General features: G+C 32.3%; 1 protein-coding gene across 2 annotated transcripts; it reads left to right on the forward strand.

Moving 5' to 3' along the window:
- Positions 1-1368: 1368 nt before the first annotated feature.
- On the forward strand, positions 1369-6661 carry LOC112710661 (protein NRT1/ PTR FAMILY 4.6). Of its 2 annotated transcripts, XR_003156940.3 has the most exons (7): positions 1371-1973; positions 2049-2115; positions 2197-2414; positions 2690-3112; positions 3950-4068; positions 4802-5999; positions 6409-6661. XR_003156940.3 is itself a non-coding variant. In XM_025762987.3 (6 exons), exons 1-6 carry the CDS (start codon positions 1971-1973, stop codon positions 5790-5792), a joined length of 1821 nt encoding a protein of 606 aa, XP_025618772.1. In that variant the 5' UTR covers positions 1369-1970; the 3' UTR covers positions 5793-6076. The 2 variants fall into 2 exon arrangements, 1 of the variants encoding a protein (XP_025618772.1); XM_025762987.3 differs by lacking the exon at positions 6409-6661 and having other exon boundaries at positions 1369-1973; positions 4802-6076.
- Positions 6662-11409: the final 4748 nt, after the last annotated feature.

Consider the following 11409-nt stretch of genomic DNA (forward strand, 5'->3'; position numbering starts at 1 on the left):
ATGACAAACAAAAATAATATTTAAATTATATGCAATCAATTATAACTTATAATTTTTTTAACATTTTAACAATTTAATTTTACCTTTGATAATATTTATCTCCCACAAGTCTCAAGATTAATTATTTTTATTATTACTTTTATTACAAATTAAATAGAATTTTTTATTTTTATAAATAAAATAAATATAATATTTACCAAAATAAATAATTTTTAAAGAAATTACCAAACAAAGTCCTAAATTTCTTATAAAATAAAAGTGGAAAACCTTAATATCATAAACAGTGTTATACTATCATGGGATTACATTTATAAGCACTAACAATATAGTACGGGAATAACAGAGTTCCAAACTGATAACATTCATGTCATACGAACCTAGCGCAAGCGGATAGAGTTCTAAATTAAGCCTACAGACCTAACTCCTAACTCATATATATCATCGTTTCTAGACATGACTACCCTAACAATGCCAAAATCATTAAATTTAACAACCATAATGAAACTAACCTTGAAATCGACCGCCAAGGTGTAATGTGTCGTCTCATTCAGCCTGTTTATGTCGCAGTCATTCCCCATTTGGCGCGCCATCACCACTCGGGCCACAGATATAGTTAGAAAAGGTTAAAATAGAGGAAAAAGATGTCGAAAAAGTGAAAGTGGGACCCGAAAGTCGGTTGTAAATGACTTCTATATATAGAGGCATACGAGACATATCTTGTTTATAGTATAAACGAGATGGCAATGCACGTATCTCGTTTACACTATAAACAAGATATACACGTGTCACGCTTACGTATTATATCTTGTTTATAGTGTAAACGAGATACGTACATTGTCATCTCGTTTACAATAATTTTTTTAAAAAATTTATTTCGATAATTTTTTTAAAAATTATTTATTTTAATAAATATTAAATTTATTTTATTTATAAAAATAAAAAATCCTATATACAAGTAGTTACATATTAGGGGGAAAAAATGGTCTGCTACTAGTGAACCCTAGATACTCTATACACCTATATTCTACCTAAGAAGGTAGACGAGACGGTAACAATTATTAACGTGACATATTAAGAGCACGTTATTAGGGAGGAAATAGCGAAAACCATGTGAGATATGCATCATTTTATGAAGTAGATTTTATTGAATTTAATCAATTTATTAAATAAGAGTTAAAAAAAATTAATTGGATTAATCGAGTTTTTTCTTACTTGTATATTTAAATAAATGTTAAAAATTTAAATTTCATATTATGTACATAATAATTTATTGATTAATAACAAATCCTTATAAATAAGTAATTGATCACATGCTAAGCATGGGTGTCATACTTATCATTGTATCAACCAGTAGGGATTTAGAAAAAAGGGGGTCTTCCCCAATTTCTGTATTTATACTCTTCCTTTTAATTTGACCCCTCTTTTGAGCGTTACCGAAAAGCTGCTGGTTTTAAGAACAAAGGGGCCTCACAAATGCAGAGAGACAAGCATAAAAATCAAGAGGAGTGGGTCTAATATGTTGGGTTGATTAAGAAATTAAGATCAATAATTCATTTATCATCCATTCTTAGCAATCTTAAACCACCCGTGGTAGCTTCTTCCATTTCAATTTTCTTTTTTTAATTTTGGTGCCATCTTCAATAATACACATTTCGTGCTCAAAAAGTTGAAAAGTGTCCCCAAAAGAGGAAGAGAGAGAGGAGGAGGGGGTTGATTCACATTTCACACACACACACACTGATCGTGATAAATAATAGCATAGGAAAAGAACTAGTCATGAAGAACAGAAGCAACTGTTCCAGAAGGGGTAGTAATAAAACTTAGGACCTATATTGTACATTTTATATAAGTTGAAGGCTACTCTCTTTAGTACTCCAATACTCAAGCTTTTTCTTCTAAAGCTTCCTTTTTGGGTTCTACGTTCACCAACACCACTTCCACAACCACCATTCTCCCTCTGAATCTCAACAATGGTAAGCATATTCCTTCATAATCCATCATTCTTTATATGTCTAAGTAGCTCATGAGTTACAATTTTGTTGGAACAGCGAGACAAAGAGGAAGCAAAAGCATGGGAGAAGAAGGGTGGATTCAGAGCTGCAATGTTTGTTTTCGGTAAATAAAAATCAAATCTTGAAAAGAAGTATGAATACCCATTTGCAAATGTTTGATTATTGTTCCTTGCTGCTTTGGTAGTGTTGTCAGCATTGGACAACATGGGTCTGGTGGCGAACATGGTGAGCATGGTGCTCTACTTTTATGGCGTTATGCACTTTGATCTGTCAAGCTCTGCCAACACTCTGACAAACTTTTTGGGTTCCACTTTCTTGCTCTCACTCGTTGGTGCTTTCATCTCCGATACTTACCTCAACAGACTCACCACATGCTTGCTTTTTGGATCACTCGAAGTCACGGTAACCACTCATCATCTAAAACATAAAAAAAATATAAATCCTACTCCAATTCCCAATATCTCCAAATAAACAATTCAATTGGTCCGCAAAAAGAGGCTTTTACTAATTTAGTTTGTTTCTCATTTCTGACTCACAAAAATCCTTTCTCCCTTCCCCCGCTGTTAACTGTCGGAATACATTAAAGAATTGTTTGTGACTTGGGTTTTAACTATTAACTTTCAAGAGGAATAGACCATATTTTTTCACTGCAAAGTCTCTGTTTTGTTATATTGCAGGCGCTGGTAGTGGTGACAATTCAAGCGGGCACAAAGGCGCTACAACCAGAAGCATGTGGAAAATCAAGCTGCGTGAAAGGAGGAGTAGCAGTAATGTTGTACACGTCACTGTGCCTGCTGGCATTGGGATCGGGGGGAGTGAGGGGTTCCATGACGGCACTTGGGGCGGACCAGTTTGAAGAGAAGGACCCGAAGGAAGGGAAGGGTTTAGCCACCTACTTCAATTGGCTTCTGCTCAGCACAACGCTCGGCTCAGTTGTGGGCGTTACTGCCGTCGTCTGGGTTAGCACGCAGAGAGCATGGTACTTGGGATTCTTGATTGTAACCGTTTCTTCCTTCCTTGGATTTCTCACTCTTGCTCTTGGCAAACCCTTTTACAGAATTCTACCACCTTCTCAAAGCCCTCTTTCAAGGATCCTTCAGGTTTTTCTTTTTCTCCTATTTTAGTGAAAATTCAGACCATTTTACGTCAAATTAATAACTAGAAATTATTAAATAATTTAACTAATTTAACTAAATTTTATCTAAATGCTCTCACATATTAACTCTAGAAAAAGTCAATTATACATTACTTTTTATTCATTTTTTTAGCGTCAATCTTTATTTTATATTTTTTAATCTGTTAAAATTTCAAAAATATTAGTTGTATAAATTTTTTTTTAATATATATTTTATATTTTAACATATATTTTATGATGAATATGAATTAAATATCTAATTTTTTTTTCAGTAACGTTAGAAAGATAAAAAAATAACTAGAACTTGTCTTAAATATTAATTATTACAATAATTAATGAATATTAAATAAAATAAATTATGACTATTTTTTATTATTTTTTTTGGTTATCCAACATTTTCATTTTTTTTCTATAACTAATATAGTTGATTTCATTTAATAAACTAATAATGACCGTTTTCAATGTATTTAGTTGAACTTTCCTAATTATTTGAATTTATCACGGATATGGTATAATTCAACGTATAATTAATTTTTTCTTTCTTTTTGATAATTTTTGTACTTCAATAATATTGTGTATTGACTGTATTCACTCAACAATTAATCTCATATTTTCTTTGACTTAAAATTTTAGATTATGCTTCGTTGTTACTGTTCTATATACTATTCTTGGTCCCATTGAATTAACATCCTTGAATAAAAAGGATTTTCTAACGTACTGAACAGAAATAAAAAAAAAATGTTAGTTGACTAAGATTTTTTTATTGAGTCAATAATAGTTAATTTTTTATTTTTCACTACAGGTTATTGTTGTGGCTTTCAAGAACCGAAAGCTACCACTACCAGAATCCCATGAAGAACTATACGAGATTAGTGATAAAGACTCAACAACAGGGAAGATTGCACACACAAACCAGTTAAGGTAAAGATTTTCCATTACCATTTCCACAAAAAAAAAAAAGTCGATGTCAAACGTATTTTAGTTAAATATATGAAATGATATAAAAATGTGTTCGTGCAATGAACTTTTTCTTATTTACCCTGAAAAATTGAAAAGACAATTAAACAAGTGCACGGTCCAGCACAGTGGCGTGTTAGGAATTAAGATTCTTTTTCCTTCATGTACGACGGAGTAGGTAATGCCAAGCACTATGGCCCTACAACTATGGCTTTTGCACGTTTGCAGCAGCAGAGATACTGAGAATGATTACCCAAAAATTTTACTATCTATTACTCAAAATCGCAAGCAAAAAAGTTAAAGTTTTTTTCTTTTCTGACACTTCTCAGGGATAAAAGTTTGTGAACAAGAGTCAGTACTTTGAGCAATCAAGCTTCTTTGATTTTAATATTTTTTTTTTCAAATTATTAGATATTTTTGGGGTGGTTTTTAATTTGGCAGTACTTTACTGAGAGAATATGAAAAGGAAATTTCTTCTGAATAGCAGCCATGTTCAATGATTTCTTTTCTTATCTTTTGCATTTATTGTTCTCTGTGAAACCAAATTAAATTCAACTTCTAGTGTACAAAATTTATGAGTGTTTCCAGAGAAGGTGGTAAAATTGGTAAAACCTTAAAATGTAAAATGGGTTATGACTTATGGTGTCTTTGATAATTCAAACATGATTTTTTATGGAGTTTTGGTTTGTTGGATTAGGTTCCTAGACAAAGCAGCAGTTCTTCAAGGAAACTTTGAACCAAAACCGTGGAAAGTTTGCACTGTTACACAAGTTGAAGAAGTGAAGATCCTAACAAGAATGTTACCAATATTAGCTAGCACCATAATAATGAACACTTGCCTAGCACAGCTTCAAACATTCTCAGTTCAACAGGGGAATGTAATGAACCTAAAACTCGGCTCCTTCACCGTTCCCCCGGCATCAATTCCGGTGATACCCCTTCTCTTCTTATGCATCCTAATCCCAATTTACGAGTTCTTGTTCGTGCCATTCGCACGAAAGATCACAAACCATCCCTCTGGAGTCACTCAACTCCAGAGGGTTGGCGTTGGACTAGTACTCTCTTCGATTTCAATGATGGTAGCCGGAATCATAGAAGTGAAGAGAAGGGACCAAGCAAGAAAAGACCCTTCAAAACCAATTAGCCTATTCTGGCTTTCATTCCAATATGCGATTTTCGGGATTGCAGATATGTTCACACAAGTAGGCCTATTGGAATTCTTCTATAGAGAAGCACCAAAAACAATGAAATCGCTATCAACTTCTTTCACATGGCTAGCAATGTCCATTGGTTACTTCTTGAGCACGGTATTTGTTAATGTAATAAACAGCGTCACGAAGAGGGTGGCGCCGAGCAAACAAGGTTGGTTACATGGATTTGATCTGAACTCGAACAATCTCAACTTGTTTTATTGGTTCTTGGCCATCTTAAGTTGCATAAATTTCTTCAATTTCGTTTATTGGGCGTGTTGGTACAAGTACAAATCCGAACAAGAGTATCAAGATGGAGATCAAGAACCAAGGGCGAGGGCGAAATCCGAATCCGAATCCGAAACAAAGCATATGAAAATGGTTCACCAAGGAATGATGATGATGGGTAAAAGCAGCCAAACTAGTGAAGCCAATAGTGAGGGACCCTCTTCCTCTGATGAAACAGAAGATGGCCAAAGAGAAAGAAGCAAAGTATAGAGAGAATGGAAGAAGAGAGATCATAAAAGTCAAGGAAAAAAGGAAGGATCAAAGAGACATGATTTGATGTGCTGATAAATCCGTGGATTGTGGAATTTGAAAATCTCCTCCTTGATAATACATGTTTTGGTTTTTATGATTGATGAGTAGTTGGGTACTGTTTTGGCTCTGGCGCCATCTCTCTGACTCTCTTTGCAGAGTTTAAAGGTTTTCCTCTTTTGCTTCTTTTCTTTTTAATATATATTTATATAAACTTGCCTTATATATCATCATTAACCTGCAAATGTTATTGCCTACTAAGCAATCTGTCTCAAACAATCTATGAATTAAAGAATTAAAACAATTTTATTGGTAATCATTAACAAAATATTTCTAATTAGCTTGTATCCTATCCGAAAAATTTTCAAGTATATCCTTATACCGATTTCAGTAATTTTTAACAGTTGATTTCAATTATAAAAAATATATATAATATATATAATTAAAATCAACGGTTTAAAATTACTAAAATACCAGTCTATCGATATACTTGAATATTTTTCCATCCTATATAATGGAGATGTAACAGTTTTTTTTTTTTTTTTTTTGTTTCCCACGGTATCCCCCAACCCGGCAGGTCAAGGACTAATCCGTCGCGGTACTGAGCTCCATTTAAGGGTTTGCCGCTGGCCAATGGGTTGCTGCATGCACAAGGCGAGATTCGGAGATGTAACAGTTTAAGTCAGATTCTAATATCTATATATATACTAGAGTCCATGCTAACAGAAAATTTGTTTATATACTTCTCCGGTTCTCCCTGTTGGAAAGAATCATTTTAGAAAAAGATAATTATTTGGGAAATAGAAGATAACATTCTCCAATTTGAGTAAGATCCACAACCTTAGTGGTAGAATGATTGCTGAATTGGAAAAAGAAATTATAATAAAAAAAATTATAAGTCTTTTGCATTGATGAAAGTACAGCTATAATCAACTTAAAACATATTAACTAAAATCCAAAATCCACCAACTTATTTAGACATGTAGATATAAATAAATTGAATCATTATCTCAAATCTTTTCAATGGTTATGTCTAATTCGTTGAGAAAAGACGCACACTTTTGTATTCAAGCCCAAAATTAGTCTTTGATGGAGAGTGGAATTAGTTAGTGGTAGGACATAATTCAATCCTTGCAAAAATAAGAGGAGGAACAATTACCCAAGCACAAATAATTATGCCATTAATGGAATCACAACAATATAATGCAAAATCGTACAAAACCAGAAATAAAGAGCTAACAACACATTAAGATTCTATTATGAAAAACTTATTCAATATGAGGTAAAAATCACAAGTCACTCACAACCCACTGTACAAAATTTATGTATAACAATTAACAACTAATAAGCCCATCAATTCATTTATTAATACTAGAAAAAGAAACATTTAAAATTGTCGGATTTACCGATAGAATTTTTTAAAAAATTTGATAATAATATTATTACCAATAAATTTACTGTCAGAACGAATTCGATAATATAGACATTAACGTAATTTTTTATCAACGAAATTTAGAATCCAACGCTAATTCCTTTAAAAATTTTTTATGGTAATATCTTTAAAATGGCCAATTTAAGTTGTGCTTATCTTTGAAAATAATTCAACGGTAATATTGGCGTCATTTCAATATATTTTTTTTGCCCTAATGATCGTCGGGATTTTTTAATGATAATATTATTTAATAAAATTATTTATAAAAAATTCTAAATGATACCGTTGGATTTATTCTATGCAAAATTCATCGATAATAATTTATTATTAGAAGAATTATTTTTATTTAATATTTTTAATTGTAATTATTATAATTATAACTTGGTTTTATTAAGATCTACAATATGATAACTAACATTCAAATTAAAAATAAATAAAAATTAAATATTTTTTATTAAAATAAAGAATTTTAATATAATCCAAAATAACGATTGCTAAAATTAGAATAAAAAAAATCTTGTCAATAAAATAAAGGAAAGTAATGTCAAATTACACAAAAGAAAATCTTAACGTTACTTGATAAATTCTATTTTATCATTTTAATTTGTATCAAAAAGTATGCAGTTTATCAAGTATCTTGCACAATTCAATTCAATTAATTGTGTTTTTTGAATTTTATTTCTGATGAAGTTGTGTCATTTAATGTCGTGATCAATTTATTAAAGTGATTTAGAGTTTAGGTACATCAATGACCTCTAAAGATAAAAAAGAAAAGAAGTATTATACATACAAGTTATTTTTGTTTACAAGTCTTACAAGTTGAGCCTAACACGTGCGTTATTACTGAATCATCTTCGCGTGTTTCATCTTCGTTTCCTTTTTTACGAAAAAGAAGAAGAAGAGACACAGAGAAAGAAGAAGAAGAAGAGGAAGAGGAAGCACGGAGAAAGAAGAAGAAGAAAAAGAGGCACAAAAAAAAACATGAAAACGGCGTGAATATAAATGACTTGTATGATTTGTATGGAAAATCGTTCTCTCTTTGCCTTCGATCTCCTTCTGTTTTTTTCTATTTTCATGGTTTCTGAAAATCAAGTTTTGAAATTGTTTTGAAGATGATAAAACTTCAGAAATACACCCGAACGATTACAGAAATACATCCAAAGGATTACAGAAATACAACCAAATAGTTACAGAAATAAACCAAACGATTATAGAAATACACCCAAAGGATTACAGAAATATACCCAAAGGATTTAAGAAATACACCCAAAGGATTTAAGAAATACACCCAATATAGGGGGAGACAGTATATTTCTTCTTAAAATCTTTTAATGTTTGCTGGTTAAGGATGAGGCACATGACAGAGACAATCTAGAAAAAAATCTAGAAGAACAGTAAAATAGTACCTTGAATAATGTTTGTTCATTTTTTTCAGGTGATTTTGATGAAGGAGAAAGAGAAAACGAAAAGAGGAGAAGAAATTTCAATATAAAAAAGAGGGAGGAAGATGTGGTGTTAATGACGATGATAACGAGAGAGAAATTACGAAAAAGAAGAAGAAGAAGAAGAAGAAGAAGAAGAAGAAGAAGAAGAAGAAGAAGCACGGAGAAAGAAGAAGAAAAAAAAGAGGCACAAAAAATGTAAAACAGCGTGAATATAAATGACTTGTATGACTTGTATTGAAAATCACTTGTATGTGGAGAATTACTCAAAAAAGAATTGAGCGAAAAAACGAATTCGGAAAGCGATTCAAGACTGAAGCTTGCTGGTAGTTTGCTTGGGCGAGTTTTCCAAGTGCGCGAGCTTTCTGTGCAAGTACAAAATGACTCCACGTGCTGGGTTTAGTGAAATACATGCATTTTCGTTTTTGGGCTTTCTAAGGCCCCCAAAAGCTATTTCGGATGCTATTATGAAGCCAAGATGAAAGGAGAAATGCTATACACTCGTATACTCACTCATTTTTACATTTTCTTAAGTTTTTAGTGAGATTTTAGAGAGAGAAATTCCAACTTCTCTCTAGAATCCCTAGAATTTTACTTCATTTTTTTTATTTTAATTTTTAATTTCGTTTAGATGTAGTTTTGTTCTTATTATCTTATTCTTACACACTACTTTATTTAAAATAATTTACTAGTTTTTTCATCTTGTTATTTTAGATATGAATTCTTGTTGAATTTTTTTTCACCTTTAATAAATTTGATATTTCATGTTTCATTCTTGCTTATTTAAAATGTTATTATTGCTTATTTGAATTTAATAATTGTAGATTTTATTATTCTTATAATTTATAAATTTTTTATATATTTTTTAATTCTTTGATAAAATATTATTGACTACTAAACATGATTGAATAAGAAATTTGTCTCAAACAAGCTATAAATTAAAGAAAACTGATGGTTTCAGTGGCTAAGAGAAGGGGGGTTGAATCTTAGTCCCCTTTTTGCTTGAATACACTTTCTGGTCTTTGAGGAGACTTTTCTGTTTTTGTCTCGTCCCTAGCCACGAGACTTTTTGTTTTTGTCTCGTCACTTGGCACGAGATATTTTTGATTTTGGCTCTTGTGCAACAGAAACAGAAATGGAGTAGTAGAGAAAGAATATTACACTCAAATATATCCTGGTTCAGCTGCTAAGTACAATGCAGCCTACATCCAGTCTCCATCACAACAATGATGGAATTTCACTATAATCATCCAGATTACAAACTGTAAAGTGCTAACCCAACTTACATGGGGATTCCCACAGAATCATGAAACACAACATAGATGAACAAAGGAACTCTAAGACATCTATGGCTTTTTTCTTTTAATTTTGCACTCTCTGCCTTTTTTCGCTCTATGGCTTTTTCATACAAACCTCACTGTTTGCCTTTTTTTCATGAGACTCAAGACATGACAAAATTAAACAGAAAAATTACAAAACTGAATACATTGAAGGAGAAGAAAATCTGTAAGCTTAGTTAGCTATGAGATTTCTGTGCCTTGCACTCTCAAACTTTCTCCTTGAATCAAATCGTGACTATTCACTCCTTTTATAGAGAAGAGAAGCCTTCACAGTTGAAACAAAACCAAGCTTAACTTCCTTTCCTTCAAAACAGAACCGGTTCGGCCACAGGGAGAGAAGAGGTAACTCATGCAAAACCCAACATGCAAATACCTTTAGTTCTTCTTTGGTCATCACTCTTCATCAATCCGAGCGCTCCATCCTTGGCTTGCTCTCCAAGATGGATTTCTGGCCCTTGATGTTTCATGATGATGATGGCTTCATCTGCTCCAATCTCTGCCTCTTCCATCACTTCGCCACTCTAGCTACTTCCTGTGGTGGTTGAGCAGAATCAGAGAAAAGCCATGCCTCCAAAGATCTCCTACTTGCTGGCCGAATCTCCTTCTTTCTTTTTGAGTATGAAGGACCCGAGATTACCTCACCAAATCTTACCACTTTTGGTGATAATCTCAGCCACATCATACTTTTATTGTGTTATGTTTTCTTGCCATCATTAGTTTTATGGTCTTGATGCATGCAGCTTCTTCTTTCTTTTGGTAGCTTAACATAGCTTCCATTGTTTCCTGGATAATAACCGAAGAAGAGAAGCAAATAGAGAGAGAAGAGAGAAATTTGAAAAGCATTGATTTAGGAAAGAGAATGAGATTAAATGAAATGATTCTTTCCTTGCTGAGTAGCGTGTAGTCATTAGTGCTACAATCAAATCAAGTGTCTTGCCTTCTCTCTCATAGTTTTCATGCAATAAATGACAATGTAATAAATTTTGGAATCCATCACATGGTGAAATGCTTGGATCTGTTGGAAGCAATTTTGCTTTCCTTCTTTCATTTGTTTCGGATCATGCATGAGGAATTAACATTGGGCTTAGTTGTTACAATTATATAATTCTGGCCCAATAGTAACATTTGTTTTCCTGATAAATTTTGGGTCATGCATAGAGCAAATAGGAAAGCATTTTCAACTTGGACTTGTAACCATAATGGATTATATTGACCCAAGTAACAAAAATTAATTCAGCCATACTCATCATATTTTATCAAAACCAAAGGCTGAATGTAATTTGGCTTGCACCAGAAATTTATTTTTCAGCCCAAATAATCCTGCATTGCAAAAATTGATTTAATCATTCAATCTAATATTAATT

Source organism: Arachis hypogaea, chromosome 9 (genome assembly GCF_003086295.3).
Source record: "Arachis hypogaea cultivar Tifrunner chromosome 9, arahy.Tifrunner.gnm2.J5K5, whole genome shotgun sequence".
In the NCBI taxonomy this organism is placed as follows: Eukaryota; Viridiplantae; Streptophyta; class Magnoliopsida; order Fabales; family Fabaceae; genus Arachis; species Arachis hypogaea.